The 22176-nt window shown below is 43.2% G+C and overlaps 1 protein-coding gene across 1 annotated transcript in view; it reads left to right on the top strand.

Moving 5' to 3' along the window:
* The window catches only part of LOC122120682 (histone deacetylase 8), a 267402-nt gene that overhangs the window by 232291 nt on the left and 12935 nt on the right, over positions 1–22176 (top strand). The window contains exon 10 of the mRNA XM_042694937.1: positions 6120–6225. Within this exon, the coding sequence (XP_042550871.1) occupies positions 6120–6225 (106 nt within the window). The remainder of the gene's footprint in view (positions 1–6119; positions 6226–22176) is intronic.

The raw sequence follows: 22176 nt of genomic DNA on the forward strand, positions 1-22176 counted from the left end.
CAGCTCCACTTCTGGTTTTCTGATAGTTAATTGGTCATATGAGTCTCACTGACTTTTCTGCCCAGGCTGGTTCTGAACCATGACCCTCAGATCTCAGTTTCCTAAGTAGCTAGGATTGCAAGTGTGTGCCACCAGCACCTTGCTCAAACTCCCTTTTAAATAGAGAATATTCTAGTTCTCATTCTTATCTCTTTTCCCTCCCCCCTCCCTCTAGGCCCCTACTACCAGATGTCTACCAACCTTCTTTCCATGCATAAACAAATGAGAAGACTTTCAGTCCCCTTTAAGGTATTGCCATTCACATACCTTCTCTCATACTCTGGCAGGACCCACCTTGCCAGCCTTGTCAATCTTATCTGATTCCATGGCTATATGTTGTTGGTAATTCCCAAATCTGTAGTACTTGTGGTCTCAGAAATCTTACCTCCCTCTCGAACACAGATCACAATGCCATCAGTATTTGAATCCTGAATGTGCTCCCAGGTGGACCCCTCACACACATGTAGGCCCTCAGTCCTTATATTCCTAATCCTTTTCCCCCCACAGCCAGAAATCCTTGACTGTTGCCTCTTCCTTACTCCCCTGTCTCATGCCATTGATGCTATCTCTTCTCTCTCCAACCCTCCCACACTGTCCCTGTCCAAGTCCTGTGATCACCCCTGGGGGTTCTAAAAACCAGGTATTCCTACTCAGCATTCCTCCCTTCTAGTTGCACCAGTCTCTACATGTTAGCCAGTGGGCTGTCTCAAGTGCCTGTCTCAAAGTGACCTTTGCTCACCTTCTTGAAGCTTCTTCTCATCCAAACCATGTAAGCAAGCATTGTTTTGGGAACTTGTAATATAGCAAGAAACAAATAGATCAATGTTCTGCCCTCATGGAGTTCCTAGTCTGGAGTAAGGGCCTTGTCTGGGCAAGGCCCATTATGAAATTCTTGCCTGCTTCCCCAGCCTTGTGACCTGTCTCCCCTTACCACATCTAATTATATCTAACTAGGGGCTGGGGTTGGTTCATGCTTCCTGCCTTTCCACCATAACCCTCACCCCAGTTCTCCCTTGGCCAGACCCCAGTCTACATCACCTCCACTTTATGGACTCTACAGTTAGTGCTGGCCTCCAGAATGACCTCCATGCAAATCTCAGCTTTTCACATATTGTATATGAGTCTGGATTTCAGCTCCTTGCCTTAAAATGGAAACCATAATAGTCCCCTACCACACAGGTTGCTTGTAAGAATTAAGTTTGTCAATCTATCAAAAGTGCTTAACACAAAATAAGCCTGTAGTAAATGTTAGCTGGCATTACTTTGATTTTTAACATTATTACTATACCACTCATTGTACTGATTCTTTAAAAAAAAAAAAAAACCCTCTATTAAACATGTCTCATTGTCCCTATACCCCCGTGACTAACCTAGACTGGCACATAGTAGGTACTTACTAAATGTCCAGGGAAGGATAAAAGGATCGGCTGATTCAGGTTTGTGGCTTGGTTTCCCGTGACCAAACAGGATTACCGAGGCATACAGCAACTTTAGGGCTTCTTCTGATATCCTTTTGACCAAGTAGCTAATTGTATGCTGTTTTCATTGTGTGAGCAAGAGCTGGAAAGGATTGAGCAAGAATGGAGCATTAAGTTGTGCTGATGTATACTGGAGCTGAGCTATTTACATTCCTTTATTCATTGACTCTAAGGTCTAGAAATGACAGACTGCTCTAAAGCCTTTGTTACCTTCAACTCCCCGCCCTCCACCCCACCTCATACCTTCCACTGCCTGATCCCCAGTACAAGGTTCCCTTCCAAAATACTTCCATTAGAACCCTGGAAACCATAGGAGTGCTGAGGGGATAGGGGAAGGGGAAGGGGTGGAGAGGGGTTAGTACCTCCCTCCTTCCTTTGCTGAGATCAAAGCCAATGTTTTCCCTTGAAGGTCGGCTGGCCTCTTTCATCCAGTGCCCCACCTGTCTGGGATGGATTGCTTCGTGCAGTTCCTTTCCTCTTAGGAGCTGGAGGGCAGTTCCAGGGTGGGGCCTCAAGCTATTTCGAGTGCTGGCCAAATCCCTCCACCCCAACATCTCTTTTGCCTTCGGTGATCATATTTCCTCTCTACCTCACTAGTCAGTAACAAGTGGCAAAACCACAGTACCGGAAACTATGAGAGAAATCAGTCCCTCCACTGGCCCCAGGCTAAACTTCAGTCATTACTGAAGCAAGTGCGGAGGGACACACTGGGGTTGTTAATAGGCTTGGTCTGGCACGAGGAACAGGCTCTTCTTTCTGCATCTCAGCTCAGAATCAGAGCTTCACCCACCATCCCTCAGGATGTGGATAAGACATGGTTAGGCAAAAGCCTCTTGTACTGGGAAAGAGGAATTCACATTTATCAAAGGCCTACTATATTCTAGATCCTGAGTTCGGCTTATGGTAGATATTATCTCCCTACCTCCGAACAGCCCAACCAGGTCAGCATTTATCATCCCTGAGGTAGAGATGACGAAACAGAGATTAACAAGCTTACCAGAGGCACACAGCTAAATCCATGTACCACATTCCAGCTTTCTCTGACTGTGAAGCCAGTGTTCTTTCCACCACACCACGAAGCCTCCAGAGCCTAGGGACGCAGTTTGTTCTGGGGGGAACTCTGAATTACTCCACACAATTAACTGAACAGTTAGCTAAAGCTGTAGTGAATCTATTTAATTCTACATATCTTTAAGGAAAAGCTGTAATGGTTTGAGTTTGACTCAAAGAGAACATGCCAGAAGTTTCTACCTTTGCAGAATTCATACTGGTAAAGGCAATTTGACAAGTGAAAAATTCAAACACAACACAGAAACAGGGAAATGCCATGAGTGAGCCAGAGAGGGGACGCACAGGACCACCTTTGCTTTAGATAGAGTCTATGTCTTACTGGTACCCCAAGCAGAACTTCTGAGACCAGAGCCAGCAAGCTGCCATGTGAAACTGCCTCCCAACACTGGGACTTCCTTAAATCATCTGAATCCCCTAATGCAAAAACAGTGCAAAGAAGCAGAACCTGAGCATAGTATTAGATTGACAAAAGTGGGGACAAGTTTGGGTGGTCAGACATGGCTGTTAACTTCATGCAGCTTGCTTCAGCAAAGCATGGGTTATTGATAACTGCCCAATATGTGGCACAGTTAAAGCCAGCTCCAAATGAAGCCAGGACAAAAGGTTTAATCCTAGTAGAACTGAATTCTGTCACGTGGTCGTCAGTTCTGGCCCCAGCTGATGGTATGGTTAGCCACTGTGTGCTCCTGGTCAAAGAAGACTAAAGTAGCAGAGTGTGGGTAACCACACAGTAGGCATTCACAAGTAAGAACATGTTGTTCCAAACCCTCAGCCCTGGGCAAATGGCTCATGACATGCCTTGCTGACCAAGAATCAGTGTCATTTCTGCATGCAGAGACAGAATGTTCCCTCATCCTATACCTCAGTGAGGCCCCTTGCTTCTGATTTGTATAGCATTATGATACTAAGGGCTTGGGTCTGCCAGGGGATCTACATCATTGCAGTTGCCTTTCTTCTGCTGTGCTCTTTCTTCCTTTTTTTTGTCAGTTGTGGGGCCTGAACTCTGGGCCTCTCTCACTGTCCCTCAGCTCTTCAGCTCAAGGCTAACACTCTACCACTGGAGCCACAGCACCACTTCGGCTTTATATGCTTATGTGGTGCAGAGGAACCGAGCCCAGTGCCTCATGCATGTAAGGCAAGCACTCTACACTGAGCCACCTTCCCAGCCCTGCTGTGCTCTTTGTAAGCCTCTCTTTCCATATCCATGAGATGAGTGTGGCATTTGACCCTGTTGAAAAGAGGCTACATAAGGCAAGGGCACTACACCTGTTTGAAGCCTTCTCTTTCAGAGCCAAGCCCACAAAGTCCTTAGGCTCGTACCAAGGAGCCCTCCTTGGTTAAAAATACAAGGCTTGTTAGACACTGGTAGCTTAAACTTATAATCCTAACTAATAAGGAGGTTGAAAACTAACATAATCTCAGTTCAAAGCCAGCCCAAGCAGAAAAGTCCATAAGACTCTTAATGTCCAATTAAGAACCAAAAAGCCAAAAATAGAGCTGTAACTTAAGTGGTAGATAACTGGCCTTGAGTGAAAAAAGCTAAGGAAAAACACTCAATTCCTGAATTCAAGCCTCAGTACAAAAAGAGGGAGGGGAATTCCTTATAGTTCCTCAGCCACAGTGGAAAGTTAGTTTCTGAATTTTTCCTCAAGTAGCCTCTCATCTCTGTTCCATATATGCATTTGCTAAAGACCATTTCAACTTATAGCTTCTTCCATTTCTACAATTTGGGGTGTCAGGCTTCATGCAGCAGGAAAGACCTAAGTCCTCCTGCCATTCTAAGTTAGCGTACACATGCACGCACACATGCTCATGCACATAACATGGCATTAGTAGCGCAATCTGAGGCATTTTCATTTAAATTAAATGTGCAGACATTTCTGTCGTGGATGTGCAAAAACTATCTCCCCATCAAATGACTCCCATAGATTCCATTGCAAGAATCCCTAGAGATTGTTCCACAACATCTCCCACAATGCCAGATGCACATGTAGACTCCTAACAAGGATAATTTGGTGACAATGGCAATAAGTGTGGATTGTTTGTAAAAAACTCTTTGAATGGCATTGAAATTATGACACATATCAAGATCCCTGTTTTCATGCTCACTGTACCATTTTCTTTTTCATGGAATTTGAATTTCCCTGGTTTTCTTATCCTCTGACAGTATCACTGTTGAAAGCACATAGTTTTAAGGACCATATGCTGTCTCTCCAGAGAGTGTACACAAATACTATTTCTGTTCAAAACTAAACAGAAATAGTAGCTTTGTTTATCCCACATTCAAAGACTTGGCTCAATTGAATGATTCCCTTTGTTGTAGTGTTTTCCACCAAATGGACCCTAACACAGAAACTCAGTCAGTTATTATGACTTATCAGGGGTCACAAGGAGTCATCAAGTAAGTCAGAAATAGAATCCACAAACTTTTAATTTGATTCCTTGAATTTAAAAAACAAACTGCACTACAGAGGAATAAAATCTAAAATAGAAAAACTCAACTTGTTTGCCATTCCTGGGGAAAGGGATGCAAGGCACCCAATGTCTAAGGCAGCTGCCATGGGCTGAGGCCATAAGAGATGAAAACATGAGGACTGCTGCCTTCACAGAATTGATGATCCAGTGTGGAAGAGGAGAAATCCAGATATTGTGGGAAACTATCATCTGATTCAGAATGTGCTTGTGAATACCTAGAGCATGGCAAAGGAAGCCACCTCCATGATTACAGTCCTCACTGCCACTGGCATGTGACCTGCATATGCTAGGCAGTCCAGGTCTGTCTACCAAAGCAAACGAGGCCCGTAAGATAGGTGCCAACAGAATGCTGTGGGGTTTGGTGGAGAATAAGAGACAGCTTGTAAAGGGACTAACATTTCATCTTCACCTGGAAGGATGAGGAATCCCACATACGCACAATTCAGGCAGTAGGGATTGGAGGTGGGCCTTTGCAAGCCCCAGGAAAGAGCAATGACAAAGATCCTACAGGAAGACAACACAGGGATGTCTGGGAGAGCACAGAACAGGGTTGTGTGCTAGATAACTGGGAGAGATAAAAACTATTGATGGAGACAGAAGTTAAGACCTGAGCAAAGGAGCCATTGAATAGCAAGCTAAACAATTGAGTAATCTGGGCTGGGAAGGTGGCTCAGTGGTAGAGCGCTTGCCTTGCATGCATGAGGCCCTGGGTTCGATTCCCCAGCACCACATAAGCAAAAAGAAAAAAAAGCCGGAAGTGGCTCAAGTGGTAGAGCACTAGCCTTGAGCTGAAGAGCTGAGGGACAGTGCCCTAGCCCAGAGTTCAGGCCCCACGACCGGACTCCTCCCCCCCCCAAAAAAAACAATTGAGTAATCTCATGTCATTGAAGGCTAAAGGAACAGTAATGCCACCATTGCAGGGCCTCCTGCCCAGTGAAGCCTTCTTGGCCTTGTTGGTAGAGGTAAGTTTCTTTTGATTGTCCTGTTTGTATGTGGTTTGGCTTAGAGGTTTTATGTGGTTTAGTTTGTTTTTTGGCCTTTCCCTTTTCCTTACAGTTTTTCACAGCATATGGTCCTGATTATGTGCTGGAAATCACGCCAAGCTGCCGGCCAGACCGCAATGAGCCCCACCAAATCCAGAAAATCCTCAACTACATCAAAGGTGAGCACCACCCTTCAAGTTCTGCCCTCCTGATTCCACTCAGTTTGTGGTAACCCTTCGTGGGGGGGACTTCCTCAAATACCATTTGTCTTTTCCTGCCTAATCATTTCACTGACTTGGAAAGGAAACATCTTTTGGGCTTGACAGCTTGTAGCCAGAATCCATCACAGGCCACTGGTTGATATTGTCATTTGGCTGGCTAATGTCACCTTCAGAAAAACAAAAGGTTCATCATTAGGCACCTCTAAGGGGGAAATCACTTCTAAAATCTGTCCTGACATACTTTTTCTTTCAAAAGGCCAACTCGTAAAACTGAGTTTAAGGGCTAAGTGTGTGGCACAATGTAAGAATGTCTGCCTAGCACGTGTAAAGCCCTGGATTCCATCTACAGCACTGTAAAGAAAACTCTCTAGTTTAAGATGAGGGAAGTTTGCCAGCCACCAGTGGCTCATATCTGTAATCCTAGCTACTCAAGAGGCTGAAATCTATGAATCACAGTTCAACACCAGCTCAGGGAACAAAGTCTGTGAGACTCAGCTCCAGTCATCCACAAACAAAAACACTGGAAGTGGAGCTGCAGCTCAAATGTTAGAGTGCTAGCCTTGAACAACAACAACAAAAAAAAAATCTCGAGCACAGCACCCAGGCCCTGAGTTCAAGCCCAGGACTGGCACAAAAAAAAAAAAGATGAAAGAAGTTAAAGTCAGTTTAGCCCTGAAGGAGTCCAAGTGAGAAATGGGCTCACAGATATTGTTTTCTAGTGTGGATGTATCTTTGGTGTAATAGAGCCTTGAGAGACTGTGAAAGTCCAGTAAGTAGTCAGGGATTCTCATGGCCTGGGAATGGATTCCCCAGTTTTACCTAGAGTGGAGCAGGGAATGGAACAGCTGTACTTTTCTTCTTCTCTCCCCTGAGGTTGCCTTGGAGTCATTCCAGCCTCAGAGTTCAGGGGAAATGGTGATCACTGGACCATTGCCCTCCTGATCATACTGTCCACAAGCTGTGTAGGGTCACTACCCTCAGTTCTCCAGTAGTGCCCCAGATCAGCCCCAGCTGCTTCTTTACAACCCACTTCCCATTTACCATTTGCTTTTATGTATTTCAAGCAGCTATTTTCCTGTATAATTGATATAATCGTTGTGTTATGTCCTGTGTAGCTTTTGGATTCTAATTATTTGCAGAGTTAAGAAGTCAAAGGTATCATATTGCCTGTTGTAAAGAGTAAAATTGCCATTTATTCATAAAATTACTAAGATAGTGCCAGTTCTGGAACCTTGGGCTCCCTCATTGGAATGTAATCCAGCATGAAAGGAGGCTGCAGTTAGTCTGAGGGAACATTCTATGTCCTAAGGGTTTTTGTTGAGGGTTATATTAAGCCCTATATCCACCAGCAAAGACTACTCTATGATGATAGTAGTGCCTTTACGCAAAGATTCCATGTTCTGAGCTTTGGCCAGAGAAATTTTGGAAGCTAATAAGTCGTGGACTCTCAAAGCATTGTTTATTGCCTTCAGCCTCCTCCTAACTCTGCTGTTTGAAGCCATCTCCCTCTGATCTATCAATGGCTACTCACCCCACAAGTCCTCATTTCCTAACCAAATAATCCTCCCTTATCTTCAAGACTTTCCAGAGCTGGCTCTTCTCCAGTCCTTCCCCCTGTGCTGCAGCCCTGATGAATGCCAGCAATCCTTCCCTGGTTTCCCCCTGTGCCTCTCAGACTCAAACACACTTCCAGTTTCTTTCAGGACTCATCTTAGACCAATTTTTATCACTTTTTCTTCAACTCTGCCCCTTTTCCTATCCAGTCTCTAAATCCTGGTAAAGCGCAGACAGAGCAATAAAAACAGAGAAACCCTACAAGCCTCTGCAGCGATTTACTCACACCTATGTGTGTGGGAGTATGTGTGTGCCCTGTTTCTCTGCACACATCTCTAGTCCCCATAGCTCTACAGAGTGTGACATCTTGATATAGAAGAAATAGAAATGTCAAGCCTGGAAAATCATAAGGAAAGTAAATGACAAGGGAAAAGAATTAGGAGAGGTAAGACACCTAAAAGAGAAATGAATGAGAGATGAGATTTTTTTTAAAGGCTCTAGCCTTGGGTGAAAAGCAAATAAATCCTAGAGGAAATGGAAGTTACATGGAAGTCATTTTTTTGAAGATTCTGTTCGGTTAAATCAGTATTCTGGTTGTAACAATGAATCTAAACTGGGAGAAAAACATATGGATGAGGAACTGGGTCCTCTAAAGCAACTAGACACATACCAAATAAAAGGACAAGGCTTAGCAGCATTTTATCTGAAAGAAGAATTAGGGATTGTAGTTGACACAGAGATCAGCATGAGTCAGTGGGGCAAGGTGGCCTCCAGAGATACTGATGCAGTATCGACCTCACTTTAAAAGGGCTCTAGACAAATAGGAGCATGTTCTAGGAGGTCAGATGGACTACAGAGCCCAGGCTCCAAGAGGTCTGCTTGGAGAAGCTAAAGCTTTCTGGAGAAGGAAAGGCACATAATCTCTATTTCATATCTCTGCAGAGGCTGTCACAAAGCAGAGGACAGACAGGGTCTATATGGCCACAGGGCACAGAGCTGAATCCATGAATAGATATTATTTTTTAAAGACTGATTTTCTTTCAATTGAAGGACAGATTTTTCTAACACTTACAGCTTCCCAAAGTAGAGCAGGCTGCCCATAAAAGAATCCAGTCTCTGTCATTTGAAATATACAAGTATAGGCTAGAAGATCACTTGGCTGTCACACTCTTAAGCTGCTTCTTCTTTGAGTGGGGAGGATGATTAGACTGAATTATTGTCAAGGTTCCTTCCCACCCTAAAATTCCAGGATGCTGTACATTGCAATGAGAACACAGAAAAAAAGAAAAAAAAAGACTATGGTAAGAGTGCAAGGTTGGTGGATGAGTCACAGTTGCGGGGGGGCGGGAGGGAAGGAGGGGGGTGTAATGCTGTGTTATATAGGAAAGAATCAATGCAGAGGAGAAGAATGGAAGTCACTTATAGTGGGTGATGAGGATCCAGGAAGGGCGGACAGCAAGTACAGAGTCTACAGAATACTAGGAATGTTCAAATTTTTCCATTTAGCCATCTTCTTTCATATTAACAAAGTCTTACATTCTAGCTATGGAAATCGGCAGAGTACACGAGTCCAGAATCAAAAAGAAAATCAGCTCAAACTAGAAGAAATGAAGCTAGAAAAAAGTCCAATGTTGCTAAAAATGGCCAAGCTAACCTGCTATACTGATACCATGCCCCTCAGCCTGGTGACGCAGGCTGCCATCAGATAGTGTGTTGCCATGACAATGGTCAGTGTGGAAAGGCTGCTGAATTTTCTACATTCTAAAAGATTTTCCTGAACCTATCTCCAAGACAGCCATTTGTTCTTGCAAGTAAAATCCACAGTGAAGCTGGTTGTTTCTCACTGAGCTTTGCACACCATTCAAAACAAAAAGCAGGTTTGAGGACACAGGGTGACATAGGGAGGTGATATGTCAATAAGCTATTAGATGCATTTAGCCCCACTATAGGTGAGGGAGGTCATCCACCATGTCTAGTTGAATTTGTTCAGCCTTTGAGCTTGTTTTTTTTTTTCTCCTTCTCACAAAATCCCTTACAAGCACAAAGGCTGAGAGTTTAGCCTGTTGGCAACCAGACTCAAGAAGGTATATCTTTTAAGGATACAGGTGGACCTGTTGCAACAATGAGAAGTACAAGTTGTCATGTCCAAAACGAGCTTTACAACGTTGGTCCGGGGGGTGGGGGGGGGAAGGAGAAGGATTGGGATTAGGGGGGGAGGGGGGAGGCTGGGAAGGGATGTGAAGGATAAACAAAGGAGGAGGCTGCAATGCTTGGTAAGAAATGTACGCGTTATCCTGCCCATGTAACTGTAACTCCTCTGTACAGTATGTTCACAAATAAAATAAAATTAATTTAAAAAAAAAAAAAGAAGGTATATCTTAGAGAGATATACTCCACATGCTATCAGATAACCCAGCTTTACCCCCATCTTTTCTGTCCATTAGTCTTTCTGAGAGAAAAAGGGGGGGGGAAATAAAACCACAGGGAGTCAATTCTAGCTGTTCCCTTTAAAGAGAGACAAGGTTTGTTTTGCTCCCATATGAATTGCTCTCAAATTTAGGATGCCAGTGATTTCCCCTAAAGGTATGTATTCACAAGGAAGTATGGGTTAAAGAGTACATAGCTGAGCCTACCTCATGACTACTTCTGGAAAATCTTCCTTGCCCTATCTTCACATTCTGGGAGTTGTTTGCCTTTCCTCTGGTTCACATACTCCAGAGGAATTAGCTCACAGTGAAGCTTCCAGAGTTGGAACAGTGCTGATGGGATCAGTCCCCAGAGGGGACCAGCTCCTCAAGCCTGGCTAGCTCTGCATGAAGAAATGGGGGAAGAGGTAGGAGGCCTGCTAGTCTGTGATACTGATGACATTTGAATCAAATGGGGGCCCATAAGGGGCTCAGAGCTTCAGGTTGCCGCCCAAACCCAATCCTCTAGGGAGGCAGCAGAGTTCATTGTGTATTTGTGAATATATGCTAGAGTTTTAATTTCAGGTTTCAACACTTGCTCTGAGTTTCCAGAGCTATACCCCAAGGTTTGCCTGGGATAGAAAAAGAAATGAAGGGACACTAGAGGAAAGAAAAAGGCCTTGGACACATCTGCCCTTTGTGACCCTTAATAAAGGAGGTTTACTTAGGGCAGCCTCTTTGGTACAAGATCTGGGAAAGGGGATAGCAGACTGATACAGTATGGGGAGAGACAACACAAGTGAAATAAGAATAATAACCATTATTTATCTACCACATGAGGAAACAGATTCAGAGAGGATAAATGACTTGGCTAAGCTCTTCATTTATTCAGCAAGTTAACTAAGTAGTTAACTAAGCACTTGAAGTATGCCACACTGTGCTAATAAGAATAATGGGCAGACATTTAGACTGTTTATGAGGGAGTTTGGGGGTCATATTGTCTCTTTTTTTGGTGTGGTACATTGAGACTTTGAACTCAGGACCTTACTCTTGGAGGATAACAGGATAGCACTGAGACACATCTTCAGGAGGCTTTTCACTGGTTATTTTTAGGATAGAGTCTCACTATTCACCGAGGCCCACAACTCAAACATGACCTGCCTACTAATTTAGGCTTCCTGTTGTCACTGAGATCACAGACATGTGCCACTGTGTCCAGCTTCCCTTCTATGGAGATGGAGTCCTTCAGGCTTTTCTTCCCAGACTGGCCTGGCACTGTGATCCCTTTCAATTTCAGCCTGTCATAGTTTAGGATGACAGGCACATACCACTGTGTCCAGCTATAGGTTAAGAAAGGGTCTGCCCACCTTTCCTTCCCAGACTGGCCTAGAACTGACATCTTCCCTTCTCAGGCTCCAAAGTACCTAAAATTATGAGTGATCCACCAGTGCATAGACTGTTTGTCCTCTCCTTAGCAGCATTGCCCAGGAAATCTGCTTTCCAGCCCTCATCTACTTTTACCAGTTGTCCATAGTAAACCCATCCCACTCCAGCTCTTTCTATGTGGCTAGTCCAAAGCACCCGAGATCTTTGTCTCCCTAGAAATGGAAGGAAGAAATGCATGAGCAATCCTTAAAGTTCTGGTCCCTGACCTAAATTGTTTTGTTCTCCCCATCTCTCTATTCCTCCATGCGTCCATCACTTGCACCATACTAATCTAGACCATCCAGGTCCATTCTGAGCTTAAGTGAGAAGCAAAAGAGAAGAAAAGAAGAGAGAACCAGCCATCTCAACCAGCTCATGCTGCCTTAAAGTGTACATCAGCCATCATTCCCTGCTTTTTGTTGGTTCAGCTGGGAGTCTCACAAGCTTTTTGCCCTGGGTAACTTTGAATCACAGCCTCCCTACTAGTTAGTATTATAGGCATGAGCCACCATGCCTGACCTGCCCTTTACAGTTCTACAGCCCCAAGCTGATATCCTTTGCACATCTGCTGGTAACATTCTCAGGAGGCAAGCAGCACCTCCTCTGGCAGCCTACAGTCTGAGGATACCATCCTTCTAGGGGTTGGCAGTTGGGGCTTTGAGTCTGACCACATTTAAGGACTGCTGGAGCCTAGAGCTTGAAGTTGTGCTCTTGCCTAGTAGAACTCTACAACATGGAAACACAGATTTCTCCCACGCCTTGTCCTGCTGCCTGAGAAGCTGTAAGGATCAGTTGAGAGGCAAGGTTGCCTCCAAGGGCAGACTGATGATTGCTTTAGGACCCTTTGAAAGGACTTTGGAGCAGGATTATGGAAGATACCTTGAGCCTATTTGAATGGCTTCAAGTGAGGATCTCTGTGACATCTATGTTTATCTCCCTTTCCTGTCCCCTGCCCTCTCTATCTCCCTCTCTATCTCCTTGTGATTCTTCCAGAAGCCTATTTCAACCTCAGCTTCCCCACCAAGCAGATTCCTCTCCTTGCTTCACCAAACAGTAAAAGAAATGGAAATATTTGTTCTTGTTATTTTTGTTGTAAACAGAAAAATAAGCTATAAAAATGTTCTGCTGGCTAGGCACAGTGGCTCTTGCCTGTCATCCCAGCCACTCTGGAGGTAGAAATTGGTTTGTGACTAACCCAGACAAAAAGTTAGTGAGACCCCCATCTTAATCAACAAAAATTTGGCAGCCGGGCGCCAGTGGCTCATGCCTGTAGTCCTAGCTATTCAGGAGGCTGAGATCTAAGGGTCACTGTTCAAAGCCAGCCCGGGCAAGAAAGTCCATGAGACTCTTAACTCTAATTAACCACCAGAAAACCAGAAGTGGCTCTGTAGGTCAAGTGGTAGAACTCTAGCCTTGAGCTAAAGAGCTGAGGGACAGCTCTCAGGCCCAGAGTTCAAGACCCACAACCAAAAAAAATAAAAAGCATGATGGTGCATGCCTGTCATCCTACCCATATAGGAGATATAAATAGGAGGATCTGGGTCCAGGCCAGCTCAGGTAAAACCAGAAAACCCTATCCCAAAACATCAAAAACAAGAAAAGATGAGATGTGGTTCAAGTGATAGACTACCTACCTAACAAGCATGAGGTCCTGAGTTCAAACCATAGTACCACAAAAAATGCCATACTAAAAATTGTACAAATTCTGAAATAAAAGTGAAAGCTGCTTCCCCAACTTAAAGTAATTTATCAACTTTTAACAAACTTTCGAAAAATTTGGCAGATCACTTATGAAGACTTGAAATACTGTCTGGGAGGAGGCATGGCTCAAGTGGTAGAGCAGTTGCCCACCAAGCACAAGACCCTAGGTTCAATCTCCAGTACAAGAAAAAGAGAGAGAGACAGAGAAAGAGAGAGAGGAAGGGGGAGGGGAAAAAAGAAAGGGAGAGAAGGAAGGGAAGAAGGGAGGGAGGGAGGAAAGAAGGAAGGAAGGAAGGAAGGATTGAAATGCCTACCAAAATCCATGAAGTGAGAACTGACTTTTTATGCCAGTCCTGGGGCTTGAACTCAGGGCCTGGGCACTGTCTCTGAGCTTCTTTGCTCAAGGCTAGCACTTTACCACTTGAGCCACAGCACTACTTCTGGCTTTTTCTGTTTATGTGGTACTGAAGAATTGAACCCAGGGCTTCATGCATGGTAGGCAAGCACTTTAACACTAAGCCACACTCCCAGCAAGTATAAAGCATACTACACTGTGCTGGCTACTTTATGCGTGCACACACACACACACACACACCATCTCATTTAATCCTCATAGTTGCCTTAGGAGATAGTAGCCTAGTGCCCAAAAATGTTGTGCAACATCCCCTTAGTGATGTTATGTCTAAATGTAAAGTCCTAGATTTGAATCCAAGGCTGGTGCCCCTTCCAAAACTAACATTGCCCTGACAAAATTACTCATCATCCCCTGTCTGCTTTTTTCCCCAGTAATCTGGAAACTCCTTCCCATCACAAATTGAGTTGTGAACTGGTTCACGCCTGTAATCCTAGCTACTTAGGAGGTTGAGATCTGTGGATCATGGGTCAAAGCCAGCCCAGGCATAAAAGTCTGTGAGAATCTTATCGCCAACTAACCAACAGAAAGCTGGAGGTGGCACTGTAGGTCAGAGTGGTAGAATGCTATCCTTGAGCATAAAAGATCAGGAACAGCACCCAGGCCCTGAGTTCCAGCCCCATGACCAACCATAAAAAGGAGGTATGATTTGTGTCTCTATATAGATGGGCTTTAAATATATATATAAAATGTGTGCATGCACGAGTGTGTGTGTGTGTGTGTGTGTGTGTGTGTGTGTGTGTGTGTGTGCTCACGCGCGTGCGTGCGCGTGCATGCGCTAATACTGAGTCTTGAATTTAGGATCTGGGCACTGTCCCTTAGCTTTTTTACTCAAGGCTTGTGCTCTACTACTTGGCACTCTACCTATACCTGCAGACAGATGAAAAATTACAAACTATAGGGTGAACATTTTAAAATCTCAGGTGCCATTTCCTTTGCAGATACCTCTAGGGATTCTAGGTGCTTCCATTTATCTTAAAAATATATCATCTCTTGACTCCCAGTGTAAATACTTTTCTGTCTGGCAGAAGGGAAGAAAATCCAAAGAGCCTCCTGAGAACCACCTCACTTTCCAAAGTTACCACTCACTGTAAGGCAACTATCTCAGTCTCTCTGGGTTTTCTCTTTTGCTTCACTATCTGCAAATCGTTTCCTCCTTTTATGATCACTATTACTGTATAATAAATCTTAAAATCCAGGTAGAGTAATTTATCTTTCTTTCTTCAAAATTATTTCAGCTAAAGTTTAGGCATGGTGGCTCATTCTATAATCCTAACACTTGGGAACCAAGGTCGGAGGTAGTGAGTTCTAAGCCAGCCTACTCTACATAGTAAGATCTTGTCTCAAAACTAAAAATTTAGCCAGGTTCCAGTGGCTCATGCCTGTAATCCTAGCTACGCAGGAGGATGAGATCTGAGGATCACGGTTCAAAGCTAGCCCAGGCAGGAAAGTCCATGAGACTCTTATCTCCAATAAACCACCAGAAAACTGGAAGTGGTGCTGTGGCTCAAGTGGTAGAGTGCTCGTCTTGAGCTGAAGAGCTGAGGGACAGCACATAGGCCCAGAGTTCAAGCCCCACTACAGCCCAAAAAATAAAAAATTATTTTGGATAATTTGTCTTTGCATATAAAGTTTAGAATAACCCACAAAAAATCGTGATGGGCTGGGAAGGTGGCTCAGTGGTAGAGCGCTTGCCTTGCATGCCTGAGGCCCTGGGTTCGATTCCTCAGCACCACATAAGCAAAAAGAAAAGAGCCGGAAGTAGCGCTGTGGCTCAAGTGGTAAAGCGCTAGCCTTGAGCTGAAGAGCTGAGGGACAGCGCCCAGGCCCAGAATTCAGGCCCCACGACCAGACCCCCCCCAAAAAAAAATCTTGATGTGATATAGGTATAAATTGTGTTAAACATGTATATAAATTTAAAGAGTACTTAATATCTTCATTATGTTGTCTTTCAATATGTGAACATAGAGAAATACCTATTTTAACATTTTATTTCCTTCATCAGCACTTTGCAACTTTCAGCATACAAAACCTGAACAGGTTTCATATAGAAGTTTTTCTTGGTGGGGCCAGCTCCTCGGGAGGTTGAGAGCTGAGTATTACAGTTTGAAGCTAGCCTAGGCAGAAAATCTGTGAGAATTCTTAGCTCAAATTGACCACCAAAGAAGCTGGAAGTGGAGCTGTGGCTCAAATGGTAGTATGCCAGCCACTAGTGGGAAAACCTAAGGAACAGCACCTGTGTGCCCTGAGTTCAAGCACCAGTAGCAGAAAAAAAAAAAGTCGTTATCTTTTTTTGTGAAATAGGAATAGTGAACTCCTGGCCTCATGCATGCTAAGAATGATCTTTGAAATCTTTTTTTTTCTTTTGAGGCAAGGTCTCATTAAGTTGCCCAGGCTATCCTTGAACTTACTATCCTCCTGCCTCAGTATCCCAAGTAGCTGAGATCATAGGCATGAGCCACTCTTCCGGGCTCAACATTTCTTTATTATGATTGTGAATTAGATTATATTTTTTATTTAATATAGGTTCCCTTCTGTTTGTTGTTTTGATTTTGACAGCCCTGAATTTAGGGTCTCAAATTTGTTAAGGCAAGCACTCAATCACTTGAGCCATATCCTCAATTCTTGTTTGCAGTTTGCTTTTCAGATAGATTCTCACTAATTTTTGGTCTTAACATGTGATCCTTTTATGTCTGCCTCCTGAGAAACTAGGATTGTAGTCATGTACCACTACAACAGGCAAAATATTTTGGTTTTTTTTTTAAATTATTTTCTGGTAGTACTGGTTTGAACTACAACCTTGTACTGGCAATTTTATCATTATTACATAGGAATATAACTGTATTTTTAACATTGCTCTAATAGCCTGTGACATTGTCAAACTCATTTATTGGTTCTAGGTATTTTCTTGATAGATCTTGTTGGGATATCCTACATAGGATTTCATTCATATACAAATAGAGACCAAATAGAGACTTGAGCTATGGCTCAAGTGGTAGTATGCCAGCCGCTAGTGGGGAAACCTAAGGAACAGCACCTGTGTGCCCTGAGTTCAATTACCAGTAGCTCTGCTCTGTGTACTTGTGTGTGTGTGTGTGTGTGTGTGTGTGTGTGTGTGTGTGTGTGTGTGTGTGTGTGTGTGTGTTGTCAGTCGCAGGGCTTGAACTCTAAGCCTGAGTGCTGTCCCTGATCTCTTCAGCTCAAGGCTAGCTCTCTACCACTTGAGCCACAGTGCCACTTCTGGTTTTCTAGTGTTAATTGGAGATATGAGTCTGATGGCCTTTCCTGCCCAGGCTGGCTTTGAACTTTGATCCTCAGATCTAAGCCTCATGAGTAGCTAGGATTACAGGCATGAGCCACCAACACCTGGCTGATCTATGTGCTTTTGTATCACATTCTTGCCTTATTGTGTTGGCTATGACTTCCAGCACTGTGATAAGAATGACAAGAATAGCCAGGCTCTCACCTATAATCCTAGCTACCCAAGAGGCTGAGATCTAAGGGTCACAGTTGAAAGCCAGCTCAGGCAGGGAAGTTTATGAGACTCTTTTTTTTCCCTGAACTCTGGGCCTGGGTGCTGTCCCTCAGCTCTTCAGCTCAAGGCTAGCGCTTTACCTCTTGAGCCACAGCGCTACTTCCAGCTTTTTCTACTTATATGGTGCTGAGGAATCGAACCCAGGGCCTCATGCATGCAAGGCAAGCACTCTACCACTGAACCACCTTCCCAGCCCTTCATGAGACTCTTAACTCCAATTAACCACCAGAAAACTGGAAATGGAGATATAGCTCAAAGTGATAGAGTACTAGCCTTGAGCAAAAAAGCCCAGGGACAGCACTCAGGCCCTGAGTTCAAGCCCTATGACCAAAAAGAAAAAAAGAATGGCAAGAGCAGACATCTTTCACTTGTTTCAGAATATAAAGGGAAAGCACCCCATTTTCTACCGTGAAGTATTATTTTAACTGTAGCTTTTTGTAAATGACTTTTTTATATGTTTCCTCTCATGCTTCCCCTCCAAATCTTGGTTTTCTGAGCATTTTTATCATGAACAGGTGCTGTGTCTTATTGATACTAAAATTGATATATGTGATTTTTCTTCTTTAGCTTTTAAATGATTGATAAAATTGATTTTCAAACATTAATCAGCTTTGTGTATCTGGAATAAGTCTATATGTTGCTGAATTCTGTTTGCTTATATTGTTAAACATTTTTGCATCCATGTTCATAATGGATTTCATTGTTACTTGTGGCATCAGAGGAATACATGCCTTATAGAATAAAATACTACTTTTTTTATTACTATAATCAGCAGCTGTAGTAATGCCTCAAGTGGTAGAGTACCAGCCCAGCAATCAAGCTTGAGAAAGTGCAAATTCTTATTTTTTACTTACTCTCTTTAGGATACTTACTGTATTCAAGAACCAGTACCAGAAAAAGAGTTCAGTTATGAAAGATCTAGCTACTTGGGAAACTGAGATCTGAAGATCTCAGTTCAACGTCAGCTGGGGCGGAGAAATTCTTGAGACTCTTACATCTTTTTTGTTGTTATTGGTCCTAGGACTTGAACTCAGGGCCTGGGCACTGTGCTTGAGCTCTTTTTGCTCAAGGCTAGTGCTCTACCACTTTGAGCCACAGCACCACTTCTGGTTTTGGGGTGTTTTTTTTTTTGAGTGATTAATTGGAGATTAGAGTCTGACAGGAACTTTTCTGCCCCAGCTAGCTTGGAACCACAATCCTCATATCTCAGCCTCCTGAGTTGCTTGGATTACAGATATGAGCCAAAAAGCCAGACTGAAGGCATAGCTCACATTGTAGAGTGCCAGCCATGAGCGAAAAAGCTGAGAGAGGAGAGGGGTCAAGGCTTAGAGTTTAAGCCCCAGTATGGCACTTAATTAAGAAGTATTCTCATGTTTCCTGCATAATGTAGTATAGATTTAAGATTAATAGTCTACCTCAATAGAATTCTCTTGTGAAACTATATAGACCTAGAGTTTTCTCTTTCAGGACATTTATAACCCCTATCTTGATACCATTGTGGACAGAAAATGCACTCTGTAATTTCAATTCTATTTATTTTGTTAGGGTTTATTTTATGGCCTGTCTTAGTATATGTTCTGTTAGTGCTTGAAAAGAATGTATATCTTGCTGTTGTTTTTGGAGTAAGTATCCCTGTAACGTGTGGTTACAGTCTATTGATTATATTGTTGAGCTCTTCTATATCCTATATTGTTGAGCTCTTCTATATCCTTGCTCATTTTCTGTCTAGTTAATTCGATTGTTTAAGCCTCTAACTCTTTTTTTTTTTTGGGGGGGGGGGGTGGGTCTGGTCCTGGGGCCTGAACTCTGGGCCTGGGCGCTGTCCCTCAGCTCTTCAGCTCAAGGCTAGCGCTCTACCACTTGAGCCACAGCACCACTTCCGGCTTTTTTTTCTGCTTATATGGTGCTGAGGAATCGAACCCAGGGCCTCATACATGCAAGGCAAGTGCTCTACCACTGAGCCACATTCTCAGCCCCAAGCCTCTAACTCTTAATTGTAGATTTATCTGTTTCCCCACACTATCTGGTTTTGCTTCATGTAATTTGACACTCTACTGTTTGATGGGTGCACATTTCAGATTGCTATGTCTTGGTAAGTTGACCATTTTACTATTATGTAATGTCCCTTTCTGTCGTCATTTTATTTTCTCTGAAGTCTACTTTATGCCATATAAATATAGCTGCATAATATATTTTATTCTACCCATTTACTTTCAATCTACTTACATTTGAGTTTCTTGTACACAGCATGTGGTTAAGTCTTTTTTAGCTATTCTACTAGTTCATATTTCTTTCTCACTGTTTAAAACACTTACCATCCAAAGAAATTTTGATATGTTGGAGCTTGAGCTTCCATTTTATTTTTATTTTCTGTTGATTGTTTAAAACTTTGTTTCTTGAGGGGCTAGGAAGGTGGCTCAGTGGTAGAGCGCTTGCCTTGTATGCCAGAGACCCTGGGTCGATTCCTCAGCACCACATAAGCAAAAAAAGAAAAAAGCCGGAAGTGGCACTGTGGCTCAAGTGGTAGAGCGCTAGCCTTGAGCTGAAGAGCTGAGGGACAGCACCCAGGCCCAGAGTTCAGGCCCCACGACCCAACCCAAAAAAAAAAAAAAAAAACTTTGTTTCTTGGGCTGGGAAGGTGGCTCAGTGGTAGAGCGCTTGCCTTGCATGCCTGAGGCCCTGGGTTCGATTCCTCAGCACCACATAAGCAAAAAAAAAAAAAAAAGAAAAAAAGCCGGAAGTCGCGCTGTGGCTCAAGTGATAGAGCGCTAGCCTTGAGCTGAAGAGCTGAGGGACAGTGCCCATGCCCAGAGTTCAGGCCCCACGACCGGACCCGCCCCCCCCCCCCCCCCAAAAAAAAAAACCTTTGTTTCTTAGTTTTCTTCCCCATCCTTCATGGTGGGTGATTGTACCTTTGTTCAAATTCCATCTTAATTTATGTGTAGTATCTCTTTTTTTGTCAGTCGCAGACCTTGAACTCTGGGCCTGGGTGCTGTCCCTGAGCTCTTCAGCTCAGGGCTAGCACTCTACCACTTGAGCCAAAGTGCCACTTCCAGTTTTCTGGTGGTTAATTGGAGATAAGAGTCTCACAGAGGGGCTGGGAAGGTGGCTCAGTGGTAGAGCGCTTGCCTTGCATGTCTGAGGCCTTGGGTTCAATTCCTCAGCACCACATAAGCAAAAAGAAGAAAGCCGGAAGTGGTGCTGTGGCTCAAGTGGTAGAGCACTAGCCTTGAGCTGAAGAGCTGAGGGACAGCGCCCAGGCCCAGAGTTCAGGCCCCACGACCGGACCCAAAAAAAAAAAAAAAAGAGTCTCACAGACTTTACTACCTGGGCTGGCTTTGAACCATGATCCTCAGATCTCAACCTCCTAGGTAGCTAGGATTATAGGCATGAACCACCAGTGCCCAGCAATGTGTAGTATTTTTTATTATAACTCTGGATTGGTTTGTAATGGTTGCTCTGGGCGTATTATAATACATATTTAACAGTACAGTCTAATAATGTCAATCTGTTACCTGTGTGAGTTGTACAAACTGTATGTACTCTTAAGTCTTTATCTGGTTGAGATTGAGGGAATCAGAGTCTGATACTAACCTAGACAGTAAAGTTTACAAGATACAGTCTCAACCAATAGATCAGCATAGCGGTGCATGCCTATCATCCTAGCTATGGTAGGAAATAAAAATCAGAGATCACAGTTTAAGTGTGGGCCCAAGAAAAAAAGTATCTCAACCAGTGTAAAAAAAGGACTGGAAGCATAGTTCAGTTGTAGAACACCTGCCTACCAATTTCAAATCTCCAGGCAATGAAAACAAATGTGATAAATCCTTCTGCTATGTACATTTAGAACCACATCAGACAATAGTATAAATTTTGCTTTTTTAAACTCAAAAGGAAAAGGGAAATGTATTATATATATATTATTTTATATATATATATATTATTTTTTACTCCTTCCATTCTTCTTGCTTTCTTCCCTTATATTCCAAGTTTCTTTATTCTATCATTTCCTTTCCATCAAGAACTTCCTTTTGTGCTGGGCACCAGTGGCTCACATCTGTAATCCTAGCTGCTCAGGATGCTGAGATCTGAGGATCATGGTTCAAACCAGCCCCGGCAGGAAGTCCGTGAGACTCTTATCTCCAATAAATCACCAGAAAACCAGAAGTGGCACTGTGGCTCAAGTGATAGAGAACTAGCCCTGAGCTGAAGAACTGACAGACAGTGCCCAGGCCCAGAGTTCAAGCCCAGTAACCAACCAAAAAGAATAAAAAAAGAATTTCCTTTAAATATTTTCTTTTAAAGTCTCTACTGGCAATGAATTTGCTTCATTTTATTTTTTTCTGTGAATCTTTATGTTTCCTTAACATTTCTAAGACTATTTCTGGATCAATAGTTTTTTTTTTTTCTTTAAACATTTGAAAATACTGTACTACCTTTTTCTGGCCTACATGATTCTGATGAAAAATCCAGTCACTTGAATTATCAATAAATTATCTATTAAGACTTTGTTTCTCTTTTACTGCTTCCCACATTTTTCTTTTCTTTTTTTGTCAGTTGTAGGGCTTGAACTTTGAGCCTAGACACTGTCCTGAGCTCTTCAGCTCAAGGCTAGCGCTACCACTTGAGCCACAGCACCACTTCTGGTTTTCTAGTGGTTAATTGGAGATAAGAGTCTAAGGATGCAACAATGCTTGATAAGAAATGTACTCATTATCTTGCCCATGTAATTGTAACTCCTCTGTACAGTATTTTTATAATTTAAAAGAAATCACATTAAAAAAAAAACATTTAAAAAAAAGAGTCTAAGGAGCTTTCCTGTCTGGGCTGGCTTTGTACTGTGGTCCTCATATCTCAGCCTCCTGAGTAGCTAGGAT

The sequence above is a fragment of the Dipodomys spectabilis genome, unplaced genomic scaffold (genome assembly GCF_019054845.1).
Source record: "Dipodomys spectabilis isolate Male_0828 unplaced genomic scaffold, ASM1905484v1 ptg000176l, whole genome shotgun sequence".
Taxonomy (NCBI): Eukaryota; Metazoa; Chordata; class Mammalia; order Rodentia; family Heteromyidae; genus Dipodomys; species Dipodomys spectabilis.